Source organism: Neofelis nebulosa, chromosome 12 (assembly GCF_028018385.1).
Source record: "Neofelis nebulosa isolate mNeoNeb1 chromosome 12, mNeoNeb1.pri, whole genome shotgun sequence".
In the NCBI taxonomy this organism is placed as follows: Eukaryota; Metazoa; Chordata; class Mammalia; order Carnivora; family Felidae; genus Neofelis; species Neofelis nebulosa.
The window spans coordinates 8005052-8032037 of NC_080793.1; the positions used below are offsets into that span (position 1 = coordinate 8005052).

The 26986-nt window shown below is 45.3% G+C and overlaps 1 protein-coding gene across 5 annotated transcripts in view; it reads right to left on the reverse strand.

The window, feature by feature from the left end:
* Positions 1–26986, reverse strand: part of LOC131491273 (neutrophil gelatinase-associated lipocalin-like) — a 107864-nt gene that overhangs the window by 18761 nt on the left and 62117 nt on the right. The window contains exons 1-7 of one of the 5 annotated variants that reach the window (XM_058693982.1): positions 17942–18145; positions 17286–17422; positions 15803–15882; positions 15540–15659; positions 15218–15319; positions 14494–14524; positions 14183–14321 (exon numbers count right to left, since the gene is read on the reverse strand). In XM_058693982.1, coding sequence (XP_058549965.1) covers positions 14505–14524; positions 15218–15319; positions 15540–15659; positions 15803–15882; positions 17286–17422; positions 17942–18079 — 597 coding nt within the window. In that variant the 5' untranslated portion in view covers positions 18080–18145 and the 3' untranslated portion in view covers positions 14183–14321; positions 14494–14504. Of the gene's footprint in view, positions 1–14182; positions 14372–14493; positions 14525–15217; positions 15320–15539; positions 15660–15802; positions 15883–17285; positions 17423–17941; positions 18146–26986 lie in introns of those variants that run through there. The other 4 variants (XM_058693983.1, XM_058693981.1, XM_058693980.1 and 1 more) reach the window with 4 other exon arrangements.

The following is a 26986-nucleotide window of genomic DNA, read 5'->3' on the forward strand; positions in this document are numbered from 1 at the left end:
GCTAAGATGTGTGCAGTAGTTTGGTGAGCAACAGTGTTTTCAATAAAATGTACCACAGCATTCAGTATACAGGGGCCGATGGATACAAGTAAAATTATGGAGAGGAGGGGCCCCACCAGGGCAGGAAGCCAGGATGCCCAATCCGTGAGATCCCATCCTTTCCATTGATTGATACTTTTCTGTTGTCTATGTTGAATTCTTTCCTTGAGTTCCTGAACCTTAGTTGTAACTATTCCTGACTGGTTTATGAAATAGCAACATTCCTCCCCCAGAAAAATGCAAGTCCCTCCTTTTTCTAAAGTGAGGAGGTTGAGGGGTTGCCTATTTTGGAGGGTCACTGCCGCCAGAGAGTTTATTTGGCTTTGTAAGGTTACCAGAGAATCTGCCACCCGTTCCATGTCTTCATTTATCTCTTGAGATAGTCTATGGTACAGTCCTACGGATGAACCTGTGCCCCCTATTCTGGTTCCTATTCCTGTCACAATTCCTGCGCCTATCAGAATGGGTAGCAGCGTTGCCCATTTAGCCCGGAACTTGGGGATAAAGGCTGTTAGGAGCTGATCTTCAGTGTACATGGATATCTCTGGGGTAAGGAAGAGGAAATAACATCTGAGTCCAGTTGGCCTCTAAGCATCGGTAGGCTGAATTAGAGGTCAAAGGGATAGGAGTGGCTAAGTAAGCCCTCCGGCTGAGCAGCAAGCACATCCAGCAGGTTTGGGTGTGATTATCTATTTTATGGAGGAGTTGTAGAGTAGTGTTGGCCCAACGCTGGAGTGGGGAATTGGTAAGCATCTGATTGAGGGCTGAAAGGTCAAACCTTGGTAGGCTGTCAGGGGAGTGGTCACCTTTATGGCTTATATTACCCTATTCTGGGTATCCTTTATAACTCTTTGAAAGGCCCTGTCTGGCATCCCTCCCCCGTCTGAGATCCCTCATTGAGGAAGGTAAGTGTAGCAAGCTCGCTTCCCTCTCTGGAGGCCCTTGTTGTGACATGGGTCCGTGACATTTTGGGTTATCTCTATGGTCCAATACTTAGTCCTTGGGGCACTGGGTGACTGACAGAGAGTGGGTGTTTTTCCCTTGTAGCAATCTTTGTGGAGGGAGGTGAAGGTGCTGAACGCCCTTGACCCCCTTATTGTTATATAACAATCCTGGGGGCAAAGTGGGTAAGCGGCAGTTGTGAGGGTGAGAGGTTATCATAATATACAGGCAATACTTAATGCCCCTCCCATCCAGAGGAGGTATGTGAGTCCCAGCATGGATCTTTTTTTTTTTTAATTTTTTAATGTTTATTTATTTTTGAGAGAGAGCATGAGCGGGGGGCGGGGGGGCAGAGAGACAGAGACACAGAATCCAAAGCAGACTCCAGGCTCTGAGCTGTCAGCACAGAGCCTGTTGTGGGGCTCAAACTCATGAACTGTGAGATCATGACCTGAGCTGAAGTCAGCTACTTAACCAACTGAACCATCCAGGCGCCCCTGGCATGCATCTTTTGTCCCATGTCCACCTTGTTAGTGCAGTCTCTATCAGCCCAACAGTAAGAAGTAAGATCAGGGCTATGACACCAGTAAGGGGCAAGGGCTAGCAGAGTTGCATCCAAACCCCCCAGCTAGGTTCACATGTTGATTCCTCAAGCTTCTGCCATGCGCAGGCCAGCCATCTTCCGGGTGTGGCTGGAGCAGGGCTGGAGGTCTCAGGGGCCAATTTCCCTTTTGAGGGTCAGTTTAAGTAGGTTGACTGGATCTGGATCACTTCACCAGGTTGTGGGTTCTTCTGAGTTGGCCTTCTTAACTCTGGAGTGATGGACCCATGGGGCGATACCTGAAACTTTAAGGGCTGTAGGAGTTGTTAGAATGACAGTATGAGCCCAGTCCACCGTGGTCTAAGAGGTTCCCTCTTCCAATCTGTGCACAGAGTCTCCTGGTTGAAAGAGGTGAACGGGGGTCCCTAAGGAAATTGGGGCCCTCTCTATGGTGTATCTCTGTAACTTATTTAGGACTGCCCCCAAGGTCTGGAGCTATTCTCTTATTCTTTTGTCTCCAATCTGGTGTAGGTATCCTGGGAGTTTTCCTAAACATGGGGAAGGGGTCGCTCATAAAATAACTCAAGGGGCGCCTGGGTGGCGCAGTCGGTTGAGCGTCCGACTTCAGCCAGGTCACGATCTCGCGGTCCGTGAGTTCGAGCCCCGCGTCAGGCTCTGGGCTGACGGCTCGGAGCCTGGAGCCTGTTTCCGATTCTGTGTCTCCCTCTCTCTCTGCCCCTCCCCCGTTCATGCTCTGTCTCTCTCTGTCCCAAAAATAAATTAAAAACGTTGAAAAAAAAAATTTAAAAATAAAAAAAAAAAATAACTCAAAAGAGGAGAATCTTAGTGCCCCAGGTGTGCATCAGGCACACAGGAGGGCCAGCGGCAGTAAATCTGGCCATGGGAGATTAGTCTCTTGGTGGAACTTAGCCAGGGTTTCCTTGAGGGTGCGATTCATCCACTCTACTTTCCCTGAGCTCTGGGGTCGGTAAGCAGTGTGCAGTTTCCAGGTAATGTTGAGGGACTTTGTTAGGGTTTGTATAATGTCTGCCACAAATGCAGGCCTGTTATCACTGTGTATGGTTAAGGGTAGACCAAATCGAGGTGCAATCTCCCATAGAAGAGCTTTGGCCACCTCGCGGCTTCATTCCATTCTGGTCAGGAATGCAACGACCCATCCTGAATATGTGCAGATTATTACAAGGAGGTACCTGAACCCTTTATTTGGTTGTATATCAGTAAAGTCCACCTCTAAGTCTTTGAAAGGGGTGACCCCCATCCTTTGCGTGCCAGGCAGGGGCCATGGGGCAGACCAAGCATTGTTTTTGGCACACGTTACACATTATTCACTGACGCCTGGCATAATACCAGCAGCTGGCTGATACAGTAGTTCTTTTTGAGGAGGGCCTCTAGTGCAGTTTTCCTTAGGTGTGTGAGTTGGTGATATTCCTTGACTAGGTGTTTTCCCATAGATGACAGGACAAAGATGTGTCCATTTGGCATGACCCACCATCCCTCTTTGCTTAGTGTGCCCCCTTCTGTCGAGGCCCAACTTCTTTCATTGTTTGTGTACAGGGGCGGGGAGGCTTCCCTGTGGGGCGCAAGAGTCATAGTGTAGGTAGAAGCTTTGCCTGGGTCACCACAGGTGGCTGCTCTGGCTGTTTTGTCAGCCAGGCGATTTCCTTGGTTATGGGGTTGTCTCCTTTCTGATGTCCCTTACAGTGTAGGATAGCTACCTTGTCTGGCAGCCATACAGCCTCAAGAAGCTTTAGTATTTCTTCCTTGTTTTTGATAGTTTTCTTTGCAGCAGTAAGGAGGCCTCTTTCTTTATAGATGGCCCTGTGTACATGCACAGTAGTGAAGGCATACCGGGAATCAGTGTAGATGTTAAATCGTTTACCTTTGCTAAGGATGAGGGCTCGGGTTAAGGCATACAGTTCAGCTCGTTGTGCTGACCATCCTTCCAGCAAGTCCTTGGCTTCCAGAACTTCGGTGGTTGTGGTTACCACATATCCTGCTCTTTGGTTGCTCTCTTGTAAATGCTGTTCCCATGGCTGAACAGAGTGATTTCTGGGCCTGTCATAGGTTGGTCTTGGAGGTCCAGGCGGCTGGTGTAGACTTCATCCACTACTTCGGAACAGTCATGGTCGGGTTCTCCCTCCTCCGTGGGAAGGAAGGTGGCCAAGTTTAGTGTTCTTACTGTTTTGAGAGTGACACTTGGGTTTTCATAGAGAAGGCCTTGGTATTGTGTCAGCCGAGAATTGGAGAGGAAACGATATCCTTGGGTGCTCATGAGGGACATGACCGCGTGTGGGACCTTAACATTAAGTGTTTGTCCCAGTGTGAGTTTGTCTGCCTCCTTGATGAGCAGGACTGTGGCTGCCAGAGCTCTGAGGCACCGTGGCCATCCTGCAGCCACGGGATCAAGTTTTTTTGACAGGTAGGCCACTGGCCATTGCAAAGGCCCCATGCTCTAAGTGAGCACTCCAAGGGCTATTTTGTCCTTTTCACGTACGAAGCCGTTAAAGGGCCTTTCTATGTCAGGCAAACCCAGGGCTGGGGCTTGTCCCAGAGCCAACTTTATTTCTGTGAAAGCAGCCCTTGCCTCCTCAGTCCATGCGAGGGGCTCCCGGTCTGTTCCTCCCAACAGGTCCTAGAGGGGCCTCACTCTGGCTGAGAATCTGGGAATCCAAATGCAACAGAACCCTGCGGCCCCTAAAAATTCACTCAAGCCTCGTTTTGTTTGGGGCTGTGGCAGTGTGGTGATAACTTTCTTCCTTTCCGGTCCTAGTTCTCTTTTTCCTTTTGTGAGGAGGAAGCCTAAGTATCAGACCTGCTGCTGACAAATCTGTGCCTTTTTCCAATGCCCAGTACCCCAAGTAGGATAGGAGCTGCAGGAGAGCCTTGGTACCTTTCAGTCTTCTTGGGTATCACTGGCAAGAAGGAGGTAGTCTACATATTGGAGGAGGACACACCCTGTGGTTTCTCTCGGAAAGTTGGTGAGGTCTGCAGTTAGTGCTTCCCCAAAAAGAGTGGGCAAGTTCTTGAAACCTTGGGGAAGTCGTGTCCAGGTCAGCTGCATCTGGCGCCCTGTAACGGGCTCAGTTCATTCAAAGGCAAACAATGGTTGACTTTGAGGAGCCAGGTGGAGGCAGAAGAAAGCATCCTTTAGGTTGAGGCATGTAAACCATCTGGCTGAGTCTGGAATTTGGCTGAGGAGAGTATACGGGTTTGGAACCACTGGGTGTAAGGAAACAGTCACTTTGTTAATGGCCCTCAAATCCTGTACTGGTCGGTATCCTCCTCCTGGCTTCTTGACTGGCAAGAGCGGGGTATTCCAAGCCGACTGGCACTCAACTAGAATACCTGCTTCTCTGAGCTTGGTCAGGTGCTCTTATATACTCATTCTAGCCTCGAGTGGAAGGGGGTAGTGCCTTTGTCTCTGAGGTTGGGCTCTGGGGATCAGGTCAACAATGATGGGGGCCTGACTCTAAGCTAGTCCAGGCGGGTTATCTTCAGCCCATATGGAGGGGAATGTAAGCCTGAATTCTGAGGGGCTACAGGGTAGGGCCTGGGTGCAGAATAGTCTCCATTCTTCTTCCCTTGGCAGGGTAATCACCAAGACCCGGGTTTCCTTCTCCCTTGGGTTTAATTGGAGGCTAGTGTGTCCAGTGGGTTCAAAAGTTATCTGGGCCCCAAGTTTGGAGAGCAGATCCCAGCCCAGGAGAGGAATTGGGCAGTCAGGTAAGTAGAGGAACTCATGCCAGACCTTGTGACCCCCAAGTTCACATTGTCGAGCTTGACAGAAGGGCTGCTGGATCTCCCGTGTCCCAGTAGCCTCAAGTATGGTTGCTGTCTTTTGGCTTAAGGGCACCACCGGGGAAGTAACAATGGAGTATTCAGCCCCAGTGTCAACCATGACAGTTATTGTTCGCCCCCCTACCTTCATTTCGACCGTGGGCTCATGGGAGCCAAGCGAGAAAGAGCCTGGTCCCCCTTAGTCCGATTCTACCCCGGCCAGACCAACGAGGTTCTGGCCTCAAGGTTCTTCCCAATATCAGCTGGGTTTTGAGGGTCCCTTCCAATTCAGACATTCATTCTTCCAGTGTCCCTTCTCTTTGCAGTATGCACATTGGTCCTTTGCTTAGGGGGCTCTGGGCTTTCCCCCTTTTAAAAAAAAAATTTTTTTTAATGTTTTTATTTATTTTTCAGACAGAGAGAGACAGAGCATGAACGGGGGAGGGGTAGAGGGAGAGGGAGACACAGAATCGGAAGCAGGCTCCAGGCTCTGAGCCATCAGCCCAGAGCCTGACGCAGGGCTCGAACTCACAGACTGCAAGATCGTGACCTGAGCTGAAGTTGGACGCTTAACCGACTGAGCCACCCAGGTGCCCCTGGGTACTTTATTCACTTCTCCAACAATATAACCAGTCACTCTTCACAACCCCAGTGTAGCTCTCTTTCTGCCCAAAAGTTCTGTCCGTGTGCATGCGCGCGCGTGTGTGTGTGTGTGTGAGAGAGAGAGAGAGAGAGAGAGAGAGAATGAGTATATAGATGTGTGACTGTGTTATACAACATATGTGTTTTGCATACATGTGTTTGTCTTTTTGTCTGTCCTGGGCACCAGACAGCCACTTATGTGACTAGAACCGCTACCAATCTTAAGACTCCCATGTGAGGTTTCCTCCTCGTTGGTCTTACGTGATCCCCTCCAAATCCCTGTTCTAGCCATTTCTGGCTGTGGGACCTCCCCTGTTGGTAGTGAAACCAGTACCTGATTGAATTAAAACTCAACTGAGGACCATTTCCTAGGAAGTTGGCTCTAAAGACTGTAAGTGTTGGAATGTCACTTAGATCAAGATGTGATTCTGTCTTAACTGTTTTTGGTCAATGTTCTCTACTACTACTTAAATTACAAAATTGGGCAATTCCCCCTTGTAAAACTTTCCCAGTGTTTTCCAGGGGTTGAAAACGGTGGTTTCTTCAGCCTTCCCAGCAAGGCAAACTAGGCCCATATGCTGGCACCTATTTGTGGCCTAGGATGCAATGGGAAAGCAGAGGGATGCCAGCATCCCTCCCACAGAGGGCCTTAGCATCTTGTCAGTGATCAGAGTGATTTGGTGCCAGGTACACCTCAGGTTGCTTTGACATCTCAGGAACCCCTGATATATCCTTCACAGGGGACCCCACCTGTGAGTTGGGTGGGATATTTTGTGGTAATTGACCTTCTCTACTTTTCTCTCCCTAGGAAAAGGACGGGAGCTTCTCCTCAGTCCCCAAAGACTGTCCCTTGGAATGCCTTTTTAACCCACTGGAAACAATTTGGATTGCAAAATTTAGGAAAGGATTGATGTCCTGTAACTGTGCATAGCCTTAGTAGGATCTAGCAGTTAGATCTCTTCTGCAGGAAACAGGATCAATGGACAGAGGTACCCTAGGCCCAGGTCTTCACCTAAGTCAGGACCAGGACCGAAAAGCCTCTTGCAGAATGTATTTGCCCTAATGTGTTTTGGCTAGTAAACTCCCTCCTGACATAGCGGATGCCCTTTTGGCCTCCTCCTAATGGAACTCAGGTGCTAGAGGAGACACAGGCCATCCCTGACAAAGGGGATGCTGACTCTCTCTGTTCCTCCTCCTAATAGATGTGGGGACCTCTCCCTCATTCATTTCCTGAGTTAACAGCTAAAATTGGAGCCAACTATGGTTAGTCTACTTCGGGATGTGTGCTTTAAAGAATATTTCCAAGCAGTTGCCCAAACTTCCTTTGTTGCTGAGAAATGATCTGTGCATAGACTCCCTATTTCCACTTTGGTGGAAATCAATCAAACAAACAAACAAACATGGGGTCTCCTCTTACCCAGCTGACAAGGTTTAGAACCAGGAATCCTCTTTCTCTGCTTTCTGGCACTTGACCTTTTCTGCCTTCCCCTCCCCCGTCCTCCTGTTTCTACATCACCCCCTGTGTGACCTACATAACTGGCTTCTATACCATCCTCCCACCTGCGATGTCAAGAAGCAATGAGCACCTCCTTGGAGCACCCACTTCAGATTCCCCCACTGCTGTCTCAGGTGAAAAAGGGAAAATGGGGAACAAACTGATTGTCCTTTAAGTGGACGCAGGTGGAACGTATTCAGTGTTTAACCTTATTTATGTTTGCTGGTTTAATTAAGATAGACTTGTATTTAGAGTTATCAGCATTAAATATGAAACTTTTTTTCTACCAATGTTTCCTAAAGGTCAAAGAAGCTCATGTTGTCTCTGTTGCAATTTGTTAGCAAAAAGATGACTTAAAATAAAGGGTAATTTTGTGTATCTCAGAGTTTTCATGGATAATTGTTGAGAGAGTTTTGAGAGTCTTTGGTAATCTGACACTTGTATAAACGGGATTGAATTCATTGGATATCCAGGTCTTTCCCAAATAGAATGGAGTGCTAAAGCATTGGTTACTGAATGTAGGTTTTTGTTTTTGACTTCTTACTGCAGAGAAACTAAGAACATTTGGGTCTATTGGAAAACATGGTTTATGCTTAATTGATTCATGAATTTGCCATCTAAAGGATTCCGGTGTAACAGTTTACAAATGGTTACTACTTAGTCTCAGCTGGAGACCAAGGTTGCTAAGAGTCAAAATTCTGCTAAATGTAATTAAGACTGATGGAAATAAGGAAAGCAACTCTATATGTAAAAAAGTATGAATGTGTAAAAAAGAAGGAATGGAAATATATTTTTTTTTCTTGCAGGTAAAAGAGTAATTTTGTCCTAAACGAGACTGGTTTGGAGAAAAATGGCCTGGGACAAAATCTGAATGCAAAGGAAGGTTGTAGAAAGTTCATGAAGGGAAATCTTTGGAAAGGAACTTTATGTGTGGTTAGGACAGACTATGTTGCAATGAATGGGTTTTTAAAAGGAAACCTCGTATAAGGTTAAAATTCTGCTTTTCTCTGTGTTCAAAAACAAAGGTTTTTTTTTTGATGGTTTGGCTGTTGATAAAATAATAATAATAATAATAATATAGAAAGGTTTGTTTTCTCTTTTGTCTGCCGGGAAAACCACAGCTTTAGGTTTCATCTTTATCATGTCTCTGATCATTAGTTAAAACTTCTCACTGTTTAAAGGAGCTAAGTTTTGCTAACAACTATATCACCCTACATATTTGCCTTTGGAATCTCTTATTGCCATCTTGGTTAAATAAATATTTTAAAGCCTTAAGATGTGAAATGTTCTCTAATCCTATTGCAAATAGCTGTATAACTTTCTACAGTTTAACAAACTTCCCAGGACTGAAACTGAAAAGAAAGTCTTTTTGACCATGGAGACCTTTTTATTTGGTATGTTAAGAGAAAAGCCCTGTTAAATAAGGTACAACTTAGATAATATTGCTTGGCTCAATGCTATAACTGTTCAAATATATATGCATTTCCCAAAGTTTTAATATATTTTGGTAATAAGGTTGTCAATTGACATTCTGATTATTAAAGTATCATGTATCACAGGTAACCGAATTTCCTTGTCAATTGTATCATAACGAACTCTCATCAGATTGTTAACCATGTCCATTTTTGAGTTTTGTCACTTATAATTATTGTACTTATTCTCTTACAAAACATGTTTCCTCTTCCAGGAGATTTATTAAAAGGGCTTTTAGGACAAATTCAGGTATTTGACAGCTTTAAAATCCTAAAACTACAATAGGTAAGAATGTCCAGAACTAAAAAGCTACACTTGAACTGAACAACAATTAGTAATATGGGACTAAATGAACTGAGAAAGGTTATAGTTTTTGTGACCCTTGTTGAAAACATTGCTGGATCTCTAATGTTTGCTCTTCCAGATTAAGGAAACCTTCTCTTAAGATATGTATAATGTACAGAAATGTGATAAAATATCCCTCTGTAAATAAATTGAAACATCTAACTTTTCTCTCTACCTGAATGAACCCTCTGAAATTCAAAAAGTCTCTGAGTATACTTCCACAGCCATCATACTTACCTGCATAAGTTCAGTGAGAATCTGTTCTCCCTGTAACAGCACACCATTGGAAATAATGTTTTTGTTTGTTTGTTTGTTTGTTTGTTTAACAGGGCTTTGGCTGGAATGTCCAATTTGAGAGACATGATTAGACCTGATATGACCATGTGGCTTTAAGGAACTAAGATTGACTTTGTGAAACATGGAGCCAATAAAGCCCCTTGGAAATGTTGGCCTGATGCCTTCCCAGCAGACTTACCAGATGAGTAAAGAATGTCACTCTGGGCAGGTGCAGGGACTTCAGGATATCTTGGGGACCTCCTGGAGAGGAATTTACCCAAATCTACAAGTATTGCAGGCCTGTCTGATGAAAGTACTTGGCTTGGCTTCTGGCCTGGAGAGGCCAATCAGTTCAGTCTCCAGTTCAATCTGGAGATTCCTTATAAAAGGTTCCAGCAAAGCAAACTTTAAAGATTCTTAGGATCAATCACTACTCTTGCTGGGCTTTGCTTAGGCAAAGTTTCTTAAAACTGGACTTGTTCTGCAAACGAATTAGTCTTGATTTGCTATCTGTGGAAATGAGGGTTTTTAGAGAGAAAAACTACGTTTTCATAACGCAGCTCTCTGGATGTTAATTTCTAGTTCTGATTGTCTTTAAATGTTTGCTGTTTTCCTAAACTAGATACCTTGAGCTAAACTTCAGAAAAATTGTCACAATATTTCATGTATAGAAAATTTTCTGTGCTTGTTATTCAGTGGAGACAATAAGTCCCCGTGGGCGTATGATTATTTAAATAACTGGAAAATGGGATGGATTCCTCCAATAATTGTATGCAAAGATTTTCTCACTGTAGACCTATGAATAGATAAAGACTATAGTGCTTTATTATTTACTGGAGGCCAGGTTAATTCCTAAATCTCTAAATATGCCAACCATATCCTCCCTCCACCTGATCTGACAGTTGCTAGAAACCCACTCCATGTAAACCCAAAACACCTGGTTTATTAAAGGATTGAAAGTCTAATACAGCAGAGGATTTAACTCCAAAATGGAAGGACCCCTACTGGGTATATTATATACTCCCACTGCAATAAAGTTGGAGGAGAACACTTCATGGGCTCCTCTATCTAAAATAAGACCTATATCCCCTTTCCAGGAATTCAATGAGTAAATGAATCTGCCTTTATTCCTGTGAACCTGTGGAAGACATCAAACTTCTTTTAGGATGGTTGTACCTTTCTTTTTCATCTTCCTTTCCCAATTTCTACTAACAGTTCTTTCTTGCAATGGGCCATTCAAAAGGATCACCACAGACTTTCAGTTACAAACCGGAAAAACCAGTCAGATTCCTGCTGCCTGTTCCCAGAAGCATCCGAGGATGTTTCAAGCCTAATATCTGAAAAATCTCACTGGCAGTACTGAGAGACACTGGATTTATAATCTGCTCTAACCATTAACCAGTATTTTTCTTGTTTTTATAAAAGTACTGTTTTTAGGGGCGCCTGGGTGGCTTGGTCGGTTAGGCGTCCGACTTCGGCTCAGGTCATGATCTCGCGGTCCGTGAGTTCGAGCCCCATGTCGGGCTCTGTGTTGACAGCTCAGAGCCTGGAGCCTGTTTCGGATTCTGTGTCTCCCTCTCTCTCTGCCCCTCCCCTGTTCATGCTCTGTCTCTCTCTGTCTCAAAAATAAATAAACGGTAAAAAAAAAAAAAAGTAAAAAAAAAAAAGTACTGTTTTTAATTACCGCCTGGCTTACTAAACAAAACAGAGTCTATATGATGGCTATACACCATGTGTTACACGGTTAAGGCCTTAAATGACTCTCAAAATACCATTATATTACTAAATACTAAAATAACTCAAATTCATAAAACACTTCTACAAAACAGAATGGCTTTAGATGTTTTAAGTGCTGCACAAGGTGGAACTTATACTCTTATAAGAACAAAATGCTGTGTATACATTCCACACTACAACAAAAATATTTATGGATTTCTTACTAACATGAATACTCAACTTGGCACATTAAACAATCCCTCTTTTTCCTTAGTGATGGGTTAAAGTCTTGGACTGGAGAATTTTTGTTAGCTTTGTTAGGACTTTTAATGAGAGCTAATCTTTCTAGTTATTCTACTTAGGTTTTGCTGTTTTCTCCCAAGTCTCTCTGCTTGGTACCAAGACTCCATTACTACAATAACTTCAAGCCAACACATGATCCTTTCTACTCAAGGTGGTTCATACACGTTGTCCACCTTGGATTCAGCTGCCTCACCTTAACTGCCCTGTATGTTCCCTAAGGGACCAATATTGACCCATAGGTAGGGACAACTCTATGCCCCTACTCAGCAGAAAGAAGCTATAGAAGATGAGACCTTCCTTCAACAGCCTTAAGATATAAAGGTCAAAATTGTTCAGGGGGGGATATGATGAGGGAGCGTGGAGCAATCTGAGGGCAAAACAGGCTGGCATATCCCCTTCCCCCAGGTGGAATATGTGTGGTATTCCTCAAACACTCCTGGCTACCCAAGTACAAAGGAAAGGTGTTTAAGTGCTTGCCATGGCGATGTAGGAAACTAAGACAAATGAAAAATTAATCCTCTTTCTGCCTACAGCCTATAGGCAAGTCCTTGAAAACAGCAGAGTGACCTAACTCTAGGAGCTCAGCTTCCTCCTTAATGACCCATTGCTAGGGGCAAAGAGAACCTTAGGTTACCATTATCCCAGCTTCCAGGACCTGTAAGTCTATTTCCTTGATCTAAACTGCCATGAATTATATGCTGGCAATCATATTCCAAGTTTATGACCCTGATATGCTGAAGAGTCTCATGACCAAGGTTTTATTCAATGGTAATAAGTGGTGTTTCCCTAGCAACAGGGAGCCCCTCAAGGTCCTGGAAACCTTGCTTCCAAAATACCTTAGAGACTTAATCTATCCCTGATGGGTAGGGATATATGCTATATAATCAGTTACCCATCACAACCCCAGTGCAGCTCTTCCTGCCCCTGGGTCCTGTCTCTGTGCTTTAATAAAATCACCTTTTTGCACCTTTTTGCACCTTTTTGCAACTTTGGTGCACCTTTTGCACCAAAGACATCTTCAGGAATTCTTTCTTAGCTGTTGGCTCTGGACCACCCTACCAATACCCCAAAACTTCAATACACATTATAGATTATCACACACATATTTCTGGATTTATAACTGACCTGAATACTCAAATTGGTGCTTTAAGCAATCCCCCTCTTTCATTTAATGATTGGCGAAACTCCTGGACTTGAGAATTTTCATCAATTACACAGGACTTTTTTTGGACAATTCTTTTTTCTATTCTAATTATGTTTTGCTGTTTCTCCCATGTCTTTGTCTGGTGACAAGACTCCATCACTACAGTAACTTCAAGTCAACAGATGATCCTTTCTACTCAAGGAGGTTCATACTCATTGTCCACCTTGGATGTGGCTGCCTCTGCCTTCTGTAACTCTTCTATATATTCCCCAACTGATCAATATTGACTCATAGTTAGGGACATTTCTACACCTCTACTGAATAAGAAGTTACAGAAGATGAAACTTTCCATCTTCAACAACCTTAAAGATGTAAAGGTCAAAATGGTTTAGGGGTGTTATGTTGAGGGAGCAAAAGTCAAGCTGAAGGCAAAGTACAAGCTGGTATTACCCTCCCCCCACCCCAGGTGAGTTGTGTGTGACATGCCTCAGGCACTCCTGGCTGCCCAAGAACAAAGGAAAGGAAAGAAAACAAATGGTTAACTGATAGAGATCCCAGTCATGCAGGACATGAGTCTCCATCAGTTTACAAGTATCTTAGTAAATTAGAAGAAAAAGGCAATCTTATCAATAGCCTAATCTCCAGAAACCTATAGATTCAGTTTCCTGGAGCCCCCACATCACCCCTCATAGTAATATGGGGAAGAAAGGCAAGAAGGAAATAGCAGGTAACATTAAATTTCCAGATACCTTCCAGCCCATTGACAAATAACTGAGGCTGGCAGAGAAGACTATTTCATAGGGAAATCCCTACTGTCTTAATGTTAATGTTTTGCTAGAGGGAAAAATATCTTAGCTTGACAATAGCTAGGCCTCCAGTATTCTGTAAATCTTCTTTAGCATATTAACATCTCTTAGAAAACTTCCCTTGACTACCTCTTCCATGGCTGTGGTGTATAACCAGTCACTCCTCACAGTCCCAATATAGCTCTTTCTGTCCATGGATCCTGTCCCTGTGCTTTAATAAAATCACATTTTTGCACCAAAGATGTCTTCAAGAATTCTTTCTTGGCCCTTGGCTCCAGAACCCCCCCCCCCATCACCCCAGCACTTCATCACGGGTGAAGTGGGGGTGCCAGCAACTCAGCCCCCCAACCCTCTCCAAGCTGCCTGGCTCTGGCTGGGCCTCTGCCATTGGACCACTCAGCTGGTGGCTGAATATGGGTGTGAGATGTGAGATGTGGCCCCTCAGTGTGCTAGGAGGCAGGGGCAAGTGAGGGCTGCTGCTGGTGTGGGGTTGGGCCTGGAGTTGGGAGCTAGAAGCGTTCAGTCAGACTGGACTCTGCTTCTATGGCCTTCATCCCTTTCTAGGGATCACAGTTTCTGGGAGTGATGCTAATAGGAGCCTGCCTTTTGCTCTTTTCCCTCTCAGATGGCCCAGAGGTCAAGGAACACAGAATGGGGACCGGGGGACATATGTTTATTTAGCAACCAAGGAGGGGTTCTGTCAGCTGGGCAGCTGGGGAGCAGCTGGTGGGCTGTGCAGTGAGAAGGGTCCCCTGGTTCTCTCAGTGGTTTCCAGGCTGGTGGGAACATCTGGGCGGTACCCTGGGCAGACAGCAGTGGGAGGGGATGGGGTAGAGAGAGCCAAAGGGCACCTGAGAGGGAGTCAGGGGAATAGAGAGGGTAGCAGTGCTGGGCAGGTGGGACAAAGGCAGACCTGGGACCCCCCTCCAGCTGCACCATGGCTCCCATCAGCCCCCTCTGCAGCCATACTTACCGCACACTTGCTCATTTATCCATGCACTCATCTGTGGGAGACAGAGTGGTCAGCATGGGCAGAGATGTGTTTGTGGGATCCCTGACCTCTAGGGCCCCTGCACTGCCTCTGGGCTGCCTTGGCCCTAGGTTGGCCCAGCTACAGAAGCTCTGGGGATCCCCTCACGGATGGTATAGCAGAATGATGGATGATGGTGCAGGGGACTGAGGGAGAGGCTTGAGGACAAGAAGACCTGGGTGACACCCATTCTCCAAAGGAGGCAGGTGTGGCCCAGCCACAGTTCTGATTGGGCACCAAGCCTTCTGCCTGTTTGCCTGCTGAGTCCTGACAGACCCTCAGCCTTGGGGAGGCACTTGCGCAGGCCAAGCTGCCTGAAGACAAGGGCACCTCCCAAGTCAGTAGTGAGCCAGCCCCAGGGCAAAAGGGAGGTGGCCCAGGAGAAACGAGCCTGGGCAAAGGGAGAAGTGACCAGGCAAGGAGACTGAGGAAACTTGGCCCCAGATGTGTAATTCTCATGTGGGCAGGCCTGAGCTATTGTGAAGGAGGAATATTTGGGAACCAGAACCCTGGGTGTGGCAGGGTCTTCCTGAACCTGAAGTGGCTCCTGGGGCTCCAGTAACTGTAGCAGGGACCTGGGTCCCTCCTCTACCCCCTTCCCTAGTGAGGCAACATCAGACCTGGCTAGTCCCCAAGTGCCCTTCCTCTCTTCCCAACTGGTGACTACCGATGGGGATAGGGAAGATGATGTGGTCTTCGGTGAGTCCCAGGGATTTGGCAAAACTGATGAAGATTTCCTTCAGCACAGAAGGCAGGTCCTTGTTCCTCCCTGTGGGCAAGATGGCTGGTTAGTGGCTGGCAAAAGTTCCATAAATATTGTTGAACATGTGAATGAAACCTCAGACCCCTTTCTCACGAAAGGTTCTGTGGAAAGACCCCTGTCCCACCACCCAGGGACTCAGAGTAAAGGGGATGTGAGGACTGGATGTGATGGGCCTCTTTTCCCCCAGCATGAACAAGAGCCAGGTTTCAGAGGGGGTAAGACACACCATAGAGTGTAACCTTGATGTACTCCTGGTTGTTGAAAACTTTCTTGAAGTACAGTATGGCAAACTGGTTGTAGTTTGTGGTCACCACTCGGGTAGTGTAGTTCTGCGTTCCAGTGTAACCTGCATGGTGGATGGTGAGGGATCAGCATGCCCTGGCCAGGCAGAGGGAGATATTGATTCCTCCCTGGCCTCCACAGTTTGGTGTCTGTGTGGAGGGGCAGGGAGGTCTGGGGCCCTGGAGATGCACCCCACTCAGGACTCACGCTCAATATTGCTCAGGTTGAATTGGCCTAGATGCAAATTTGGAATGAAAATTTTGGTCCAGTGGTCACAGTTCTGGTCCCTGTGCAAAAAACAGATGGGTGGGTAAGAAGGTGACAGCCCACCATGCCACAGCAGGAGACTCAAACCCCACCCCTGGTATGGGCCTGGCTCTTTCCCACTGAGCCTATCCCTGCCTGTCCCTGCCAACTCTGCCCTGAGTCATCTGACCTGCTCAGACTCTCCCTCCAGCACCTGTTGTCCTTCCTTCTTCTGGGCTGTTTCCCCTTGGTCACCTTCCCTCTATACTGTCTTCCCCCACATGTGGCATTTGTCCCTTATTCTTTTTTTTTTTTTTTAACTTTTTCTAGATGTTCATTTTTGAGAAAGAGAGAGACAGAGCAAGAGTGGAGGAGGGCAGAAAGAGAGGGAGACACAGAATCCAAAGCAGGCTCCAGGCTCTGAGGTGTCAGCACAGAACCCTATGCGGGGCTCAAACCGACAAACCGTGAGATCATGACCAGAGACAAAGTTGGACACTTAATCAACTGAACCACCCAGGTGCACCTGTCCCCTATTCTAATCTTGTAGGCTCCTGCTGTAACCTCTCCTGGGGGAATTACCACTGAGGCTGTAATCTGCTGGATGCCAAAGACTCCCTTAGTTGTTGGGCCAACCCTGACCTCTCACCTGTGTCCCATCTGGACCCATAGCACCCGAGGCCTGATCTCCCCACACCTGTGTTTCTTTCTTCTGCTCTTTCCATGACAGATGCAAGAGCCCCACCCAAGTAAAGGGCCAGAAAGTGAGAGGAGCTGGATAATCCTTGGCTCCTTTCTCTAGGTCCTAATCTGCCCCCACTCTGGTACTCTGGTCATCTCCCACCTATGACTTGATCAGCCTCCTGGGCTGCACATCATCATTCCTCTTCTTGCTGCAGCCACACCCACTCCTCACCAGTACCCGAGGCCCCCCGACACTGTGGTCACCGCCCCTCTCCAGACCACTCATCAGCTCCTGCTCAGGACAGCCATGAGATGTCTTGCTGTTTCTTGAAGAAGTGGCTCTCTCTGCATCAGTCCACCAGCCCTGTCATGAAGGTCCCAAACCTCCTTCTGACGCAGGTTGTTTTCTCAAGGCCTGATCCACAGATCACCTCCCTGGAAGCCCTTGACAAAGCCCTAGATAGGATCCCAGGCTGGATCGAGCAACCCTCCTCCCATTCTAGGATACCCCGAGTTCTCTTTGTCTTGTCACTGATGACCACCTTTGTCCATCCCCATTACTGTTCTGTGTCTGTGCTGAAGTGACCAAGAAATGTTGATCTAGTGAATGAAAGAAGAAATAAATACACGGATCCAGCATAGGATGAATGATCATCTTTCAGCTTTGGTCACCCCTTGGCTATGTCTTCAGTATGCCTCTTGGACTCCCAGGGCAGCCCTCTAGGCCCCACATGTTCCCCTAGTAGGTGGTAGCTCTCACCAGACCACGGTAGAGGTGACATTGTAGCTGTTGTCTTCGTTCAGCACGTAGGTGGCAGTATACATCTTCAACTGGCTGTGTTTTTCTTTATTAAATTCGTTCCCTGCCAATCCTAAAACGTACCATTTCCCCTGGAACTACAATGGGAACTGATGATAGGCAGAGCAAGAAGATGCCCCAAGGGGACCTCCTGCTCCATCCCTGCAGGCACCTCTAGGCAGCCTACCATGAACAAGATGTCCCTCACCTGGGCTGGAGGAACCCAGACTGGCCATCAGGCTGCTCTGATAAAGCCAGGAGAAGCTGGAGCCCATCAGGACAGGCTGGAGCCCTGAGTGTGTCAGGGACAGGGTGACACTTGGCAAGTGGCCAGCTGGCAACCATGAGTCTCAGTTTTCTCATCATGTAGAAGGCCTGAAAATGTTCCCACCTTGCATGGACTGGTGGGGATTATGGAAGAGAGTGTGACCCAGTGTAGTTCAGTTCAGCTGACCCTCTTGTCAGCAAGGTTGCATACAGATGGGGGCATGAAGTGTTCCTACCATGAGGGAACCCAAGGGCAGACTGAGCTAAAGCCTGAGCCCATACTGCCTTTCCTCTCCTCTGTTCACATTCTTTCCAGGGCCTGCCTGCAGCTGCCCCTCCAGGTCACTTACCTTCTCATTCTGGAAGTCAGACTGCAGAGGGACCCTGAGTAGAGGTGGGGCTGGAATAGGGTTTGGGGTGGAGTCCTGAGCTTGGGTCTGCAGGGCCCCCAGCAGGGCAAGGCCCAGCCACAAGAGATTTAGGGCCATGACTTCAGGGCCAAAGAAGCAGGCAACATTCCAGATGTTACCTGAAAGGGGATGAGTGAGGAGCCTTCTGGGGGGATACTATTTATGGTCTCTGTGTCCAATGGCTCACCCAGGGTGGAGCAACTTATCCTTTGCCAAATCCTGGAAGGGTGAGGCAATTGCCAGCAACTCATGCTGAGGATCATGGCAAGCTCTCTGCCCTTTCCCTCAGGTCAGGATTATGCAAGATGAGGGGCAGGAAGGTCCAGGAGGCTGGAGGATGCATTCCCCATATCTCCACATCTCTGGCAAGGACACTGACTCCCTCCACCCTCTCTTCTCCCTGGTTAGCACTGTGTGAGGAAAAGGGTCTCTGATCTGGACCAGCTGTCATCTCTGACCTCCAAGAGCCTCTCTCTGGGGCCCAAGTGCACGGTGGGGTAAGTGTGGTGGGACCCCCATCCTGCACCTGATGAAAGCAGAGAATGCCTCAAACCAACAGAGCCCAAGCTGCTTTGTGCTTCTCCAAAGGGACAGGGAAAAGGAGGCAACCCAAAGGGACATTCCTGGTAGGGAAGGACAGAGTGTACCCTGTGCTGCTCATGGAGCCCAGATCCTGGCCCTCCCAGGGACCCACCCTAGGCCATGGCACAGGGTGAAAAACCCTTCCCCTCCCCCTACCACCGAAGGCCTACTGGGGAATGTTCCTGATGAGGGAACATAAGGCAAGCTGAGGGGAAAACACATGCTAGCATGCTCCCCTCCCCCCAGGTGGGATCTGTGTGACATTCCTCAGGCACTCCTGGACACCCAAGAACAAAGGAAAGGAAAGAAATCAAATGGTTAAGTGATAGAGAACACAGTCCTCCATCAGTTTACCTATGTCCTATAAATTAGGAGAAAAGGGGAATCTTACCAAGAGCCTAATCTCCAGAAAACTACACTCCATAGTTTTTCCTGGAGTCCAAATATCGCCCTCCCTCCATAGTCATATGGGGAACAATGGCAAGAAGAAAATGGGAGATGGAATTAAATTTCATTATGACCTGCAGCCCATTTTGACAAACACTTGAGGCACACACAGAGTATAACATTTCTCCAGGAATTCCTTACCGTCTGAATGTTAATGCTTTGCTAGAAAGCAAAACAACCTTACTTAGCTTGACAACATCCAGGCCTCCAGTAATGTGAGAGTCTACTTGAGCATATGAAAATCCCTTTAGAAACTTCCTCTTGACTTTATGTCCCCCAACCCCATGGTATATAACCAGTCACTCTTCACAACCCCAGTGTAGCTCTTTCTGCCCAAGAGTCCTGTCCCCGTGCTTTAATAAAATCACCTTTTCTGAACCAAAGATTCCTCAAGAATTCTTTCATGGCTGTGAGCTTTTAATCCCCAGCATTCCAGAGCCCCATCATTCCCACCATGAATCAGCCCCTTCCCACCTCCACGTCCCATTGGCAGGGTGAACCCAGACCTCAGCTGGCCCTAAGGGACTTGGCCTCTCTTGCGGGCCCAATGAACTGAAACCCCAAGCTAGGCATGCAGCCACAAATTGGACAGCTTGCCATAGCAGAGCTCTGAGGCTACAGTCTCTGTTCCTTCCTGGTGGGGGACAATGGGAACATGCATCTGCATGGTGTGAAATGGGGTGGGAGGCTCAGGAACCAAGGAGGGCTCTCTACCCTGCTGCTCTGGACACTGGGTACTTTGGGTCACAGTGAGTGCAAGGACTCAGCCTCATCCTTGAGAGATCACTGATACCTTCTGCCATCTCTGGCCATAGTCTTGACTGTGGAGCCCAGAGCTAGGACTGAACCCCTTAGAAGTAAGCTCCTGTCATGGCTGATCCTAGCACTGTCCTGGAGGGGGAGGGGCAGTTTCCTCATGGGGGCTTGGTTGTCCATGGGAGGCAGTGAAGGGACCCAGCCCCCAGGGCAGTATCTCCTAGATGTCACCTCGAGGGCCAGAGGTGATTGAATGCCTGACATGATGCTGACCATAGGGCTGACAGGCTTCAAATGACACTCCCAGAAACCTCATTGGCTCTGTCACCTGCTGGAGGGGAACTAGCTCCCCTCACATGGGCTTTGGGTGTGGACCTGGAGATAAGTTGACTCTGGGTGAATAGGGAGCATAATGTACAAGCTAGAACCCCCCAGCCCCCACTCTCAGGTGGGATATGTGTGACATTCCTCTGGCTGCCCAAGAACAAAGGAAAGGAAAGAAAACACATGGTTAACTGATAGAGATCTCAGTCATGCAGGACATGAGTCTCCATCAGTTTACAAACATCTTAGTAAGTTAGAAGCAAAAGACAATTTTATCAATAGTCTAGTGTCCAGAAGCCTATAGACTCAGGTTCCTGGAGCCCCTATTAACACCCTCCCCACCATGGAGATGCAGGAAGAAAGGCAAGAAGGAAATGGCAGGTAAGATTAAATTTCCTGATACCCTGCAGCCCAGTGACAAATAACTGAGGCACATACAACATTTCCCCAGGACCCCCTACCATTCCTAATATAAATGCCTTACTAGAGGTAAAACAACCTAAGCTTGACAATAGCAAGTCCTAGGATAGACTAGGAGTCCTCTTTTTTTTTTTTTAATATATGAAATTTACTGTCAAATTGGTTTCCATACAACACCCAGTGCTCATCCCAAAAGGTGCCCTCCTCAATACCCATCACCCACCCTGCCCTCCCTCCCACCCCTCATCAACCCTCAGTTTGTTCTCAGTTTTTAACAGTCTCTTATGCTTTGGCTCTCTCCCACTCTAACCTCTTTTTTTTTTTTTCCTTCCCCTCCCCCATGGGTTTATGTTACGTTTCTCAGGATCCACATAAGAGTGAAACCAAATGGTATCTGTCTTTCTCTGTATGGCTTATTTCACTTAGCATCACACTCTCCAGTTCCATCCACATTGCTACAAAAGGCCATATTTCATTTTTTCTCATTGCCACGTAGTATTCCATTGTGTATATAAACCACAATTTCTTTATCCATTCATCAGTTGATGGACATTTAGGCTCTTTCCATAATTTGGCTATTGTTGAGAGTGCTGCTATAAACATTGGGGTACAAGTGCCCACTAGGAGTCCTCTTTAGCATGTCAGACTCCTTCTGGAGGCCTTCTTCCCTTTTGACTTTACTTCCCCAACTTCCTAGTATATAAACAGTCACTCTTCCCAACTTCAATGCAGCTTTTTTCTGCCCATGGGTCCTGTCCCCATGTTTTAATAAAATCTTTTTTTTTTTTTTTTTTCACCAAGACATCTTCAAGAATTCTTTCTTGGCTGTCAGCTCTGGAACCCTCCCCACCCCACTCAATAACCTAACCATTTGGTTTCCAATGTGGGGTGTGGGTCTTTTCATCTGGACTCAGAGCTTCAGTGCAAACTTGGTGAGCACTTTCTCTTTGCTTCCTTTGCTCTTATTTCAGGGGCTTTTCAAGGAGTCTGGTCTTATTAGAACACTTTCCTGTCTCCATTGCTCAGGCTGTATTCCTGTAGCCCATGGCTACTCTATGGGGAGGTGAGAGCCTGTCTTTTGGCTGCAAGTGAATCCCCAGGCCAGAATGGTAAAAAGATCCAGAAACTTGTGCCCTCTCTTTATTCCTGTCCTTATACACGGTCATCTGTGTTGGGCATGGGACAGCCACCTAAGTGACTAGCACAGATGCAAATCTTAAGACTCCTGTGTGAGGTTTCCTCCTCATTGGTCTAAAGTATCCCATCCACATCCCTGGCCTAGCTGCTTCTGACTGTGGGCCCTCCCCTGCAAGCCTGCAAAACCAGTACCTGACTGAATATAAACTCAACTGGGAACCATTTCCTAGGACGTTGGCTGTGAAGACTGTATGTGTTGGACTGTCACTGAGATCATGATGGGTTTCTGTCTTCACTGTTTTCAATGTCCTCTGCTAACTACTAATAAAGTAACAAAATTGGGCAATTCCCCTTTGTAAAACCTTTCCAGTTATTTCCATGGGTTAAAAATGGTGGTTTCTGCAGCCTTCTCAGCAAGGCAAAGTAGGTCCTTCTGCTGGCACCTATTTGTAGACTAGGATACAATGGGAAAGTGGGGGGGACACCACTATCCCTCCTACAGAAGCCCTTAATGGTTGGTGATCATAGCAATTTGGTTCAAGGTATGCCTCAGCTCAGTTTGATACCTCAGGAACCTCTGATACATCCTGCGTGGGTGATGCCACCTGGGAGTGGAGGTGGGGGGGTTGGATTTTCGTGGTAATGGGCCTTCTCTACTTTTCTCTCTCTAGGAAGAGGACAGGAGCTTCTACTCAGTACCCAAGGACTCTCCCTTGGGATGCCTTTTTAACCCACTGGAAACAAATTGGATTGCAAAATTTAGGAAAGGGCTGATGTCATGTAACTGTGTATGGCCTTAGTAGGATCTAGCAGCTAGAGCTCTTCTGCAGGAAACAGAATCAATGCACAGAGGTTCCCTAGGTCCAGGTCTTCACAGATCTAAGTCAGGACCTGGACCAAAAGCCTCTTGCAGAATGCACTTGCCCAAATGTGTTTGGCTAGTAAACTCCCTCCGGGCATAGTGGATGTCCTAACAGGCTTCCTCCTGATGGAACTCAGGTGTTAGTGGAAGCAAAGTCCCTCCCTGACAAAGGGGATGCTGACTCTTTCTCTCTGTTCCTCTTCCTAATAGATGTGGGAGTCTCTCCCTCATTCTCCTGAGTTGTCGGCTATAACTGGAGCCAACTGTGGGTAGTCTACCTTGAGACGTGGACTTTAAAGACTATTCCCAAGCATTTGCCCAAACTCCCTTTGTTTCAGGGAAATCCCTTGTCTTCTCTAGCCTGACACAGACTCCCTATTTCCACTTTGATGGAAAACAAACAAACAAACAAACATGGCATCTCCTCTTTCCCAGCTGACAAAGTTTAGAACCAGAAATCCTGTCTCTCTGCCTCTGGCATTTCGCCTCTTCTGCCTTCCCTTCTCCCTCCTCCTGTTTCTGCATCACCCTCTGTGTGACCTACATAACTGGCTTCTATACCATCCTCCCACCCACGATGTCAAGGAGCGATGAGCACCCTCTTGGATCGCCCACTTTAGATTCCCCCATTGGTGTCCCAGGTAAAATGTGACAATGGGGAACAAATTGATTGTCTTTTAAGTGAACACAGGTGGAACGTATTCGACGTTTAAGCTTATTTAAGTTTGTTGGTTTAACTAAGATAGATACGTATTTAGAGTTATCAGCATCAAATATAAAACTTTATTCTACCAAGGTTTCCTAAAGATCAAATAAGCTCATGTCTCTGTTGCAATTTGTTAGCAACAAGATGACTTAAAATAATGGTTAATTTTGTGTATCTCAGACTTTTCATGGATAATTGTTAAGAGAGCTTGCAAAGTCTTTGGAAATCTGACACTTGAGTAAATGGGATTGAATTCATTGGATATCTAGGTCTTTTCCAAATAGAATGGAGTGCTAAAGCATTGATTACTGAACATAGATTTGTGCTTTTGACTTCTTAATGCAGAGAAAGTAGGAATATTTGGGTCTTGGAAAACGTGCTTTGTGCTTAATTGATTCATGAATTTGGCATCTAAAGGATTCTGGTGTAACAGTTTAGAATTGGGTCCTACTTAGTCTCAGCTGGAGAGTAAGGTTTCTAAGAGTCAAAATTCTGCTAAACATAATTAAGACTGATAGAAATAAGGAAAGTCACTCTATATGTAAAAAAGTAGGAATGTGTTAAAAAGATAGAAGGAATGGAAATGTATTTTTTGTTTTAGTAAGAGAAAGTAATTCTGTCCTAAATGAGACTGGTTTGGAGAAAACGGGCTTGGGAGAAAATTTGAATGCAAAGGAAAGTTGTAGAAGGTTCATGAAGGAAATCTTTGGAAAGGAATTTTACATGTAGTTAGGACAGACTAAGTTGCAATGAGTGGATTTTTTAAAGTACACTGGTATAAGGTTGAAATTCTGCATTTCTCTCTGTTCAAAAGACAAAGTTTTTTGATGGTTCGGATATTGATAAATAATAATAATAATAATAATATACAAAAATTGTTTTCTGTTTTGTCTGCCGGGAAACCACAGCTTTAGGTTTCGTCTTTATCAGGTCATTGATCGCTTAGCTAAAACTTCTCCCTGTTAAAGGAGCTAAGTTTTTCTAACAACTGTATAACCCTACATATTTGCCTTTGGAATCTCTTATTGCCATCTTGGTTAAATAAATATTTTAAAGCGTTAAGATTTGTAATGATCTGAATCCCATTTCAGATGTGCTCTATAACTTTCTAAGGTTTGACAAACTTCCCAGGAATTAAATTGTAAAGAAAGTCTTTGTGACCAATGAGGGCTTTTTATTAGGTATGTTAAGTGTAAACCCTGTTAAAGAATGGTAAACCTTACTTTATATTGCTTGGGTAAATGTTGTAACTGTTCAAAGATATGTGCAATCCCTAAAGTTTAATATGTTTTTGTAATAAAGTTGTCACTTCACATTCTGATTATCAAAGTGTTGTGTATCACAGAAATAACTGAATTTCCCTATCAGTTGTATCATAACGAACTCTCATCAGATTGCTAACCATGTCCATTTGTGAGTTTTGTCACTTATAATTATTGCATTTATTCTCTTTCAAAACGTGTTTCCTCTTCAAGAGGATTTATAAAAAGGGCATTTAGGACAAATTCAGGCATTTGACAGCTTTAAAATCCTAAAACTAAAACAGGTAAGAATTTCCAGAACTAAAAAACTGCATTTGAACTGAACAACAGTTAGTAATATGGGACTAAATGAACTGAGAAAGGTTATAGTTTTGGTGACTCTTGTGGGAAACATTGCTGGCTCTCTAATGTTCGCTCTTCCAGATTAAGGAAACTTTCTCTTAAGATATTTATAATGTACAGAAATGTGATAAAGTATCCCTCTGTAAATAAATTGAAACATCTAACTTTTCTCTCTACCTGAATGAACCCTCTGAAATTCAAAAAGTCTCAGTGAGTATACTTCCACAGTCATCATACTTACCTGTGTAAGTTCAGTGAGAATCTATTCTCCTTGTAAAATTGAAAATACTATTTATTTTACTACGGCTTTGACTGGAATGTCCTATTTGAGAGAAATGCATAGACCACAATATGACCATATGGCTTTAGGGAACTAAGGTTGACTTTATGAAACATGAAGCCAATAAAGCCCCTTGGAAATGTTGACCTGATGCCTGGCTTACAGAGTTCCCAGCAGCCTTACCAGGTGAGTAAAGAATGTCACTTCTGGGCAGGTGCAGGGACCTCAGGATATCTTGGGGACCTTGTTGAGGGGAATTCACCCAAATCTGCAGGTATTGCAGGCATGTTTGATGCCAAGTATTTGGCTTGGCTTCTGGACTGGAGGGGCTACTGAAAATTCAATGTAGATTCTTTATAAAAAGTTACAGGAAAGCAAATTAAAGAAGATCTATATGATCAATCACTATTTTAGCTGAGCTTATGTAAACAATTAGGGCAAGTTTATGAAAACTGGACTTGTTTTACAAGCAAATAAATTAGTCTTGATCTGGCTATCTCTGGAAATGAGGGTGTTTAGAGAGAAAGAAATTGTTTCAGTAACTCACTGTTACAAATGTTAAATTCTGATTGTCTTTAAATGTTGTTTGCCTAACTGGACAATGTGAGGTAAACTTCAGAAAAATTATCATAATAGCACAGGTATGGACAACCTTTTGCTTCTTATTCTGTGGGAATAGTAACAGGGCCCATTGGGCATACAAGCATTTGAGCAACTGGAAAGTGGGGTGGACTCCCCCAATTGTATATGAAAAGTCTCTTCTCACTGTAGACCTATCAACAGATAAAATATATTGCTTTATTCAATCATTCATTTGAGGCTCAGTTAATTCATGAATTTCTAAATAAATATGCAAAATATATCCTTCCTACACCTGATCTGACAGTTACTAGAAACCCACCCCATATAAACCCAAAACACCTGGTTTATTAAAGGGTTGAAAGTCTAATACAGCAGGGAATTTAACTCCAAAATGGAAGGGCTCCTACTGGGTCATATTATATACTCCCACTGCAATAAAGTTAGAGGGGAACACTTCATGAGCTCCTGTATCTAAAATACAACCTGTACCCCCTTCCCAGGAATTCAATGAGCAAACTAATGTGCCTTCTTATTACTGTGAACTTGTGGAAGACCTCCAACTTCTCTTAGGATGGTTGTACCTTTTTTTTTTTCATCTTCTTTTCCCAATTTCTACTAACAGTTCCTTATAACAACGAGCCATTCAAAATGATCACACAGACATTTGAGTTACAAACCAGAAAGACCAGTTTGATTCCTGCTCCCTGTTCTCACAAGCCTAACATCTAAAAAAATCTCATGGCAGTACTAGGAGACACTGGGTTTGTTATCTGCTCTAACCATTAACCTGTATTTTTCTTTTTTCTATAAAAGTACCTCTTTTTAATTACCTGCTGGCTTATTAAACAAAACAGAGTCAATATGATAGCTATACACTCCCTGTTACACAGTTAAGGCCTTAAATGACTCTCAAAGTAACATTATATTGCTAAATACCAAAATAACCCAAATGCATAAAACACTTACACAAAACAGAATGGCTTCAGATGTTTTAAGTGCTGCACAAGGGGAACTTAAACTCTCATAAGAACAAAATGGTATATATACCTTCCAGACTATAACAAAAAATTTTCAGGATTTTAACTGACATGAATACTCAAATTGACACATTAAACAATTCCTCTCTTTCCTTAGTGATGGGCTAAACTCTTGGACTGGAGGATTTTTGTTAGCTACCAAAGGACTTTTCATTTGAGCTAATCTTTCTAGTTATTCTACTTAGGTTTTGCTGTTTTTCCCCAAGTCTCTCTGCCTGGTGCCAAGACTCCATCACTGCAATAACTTC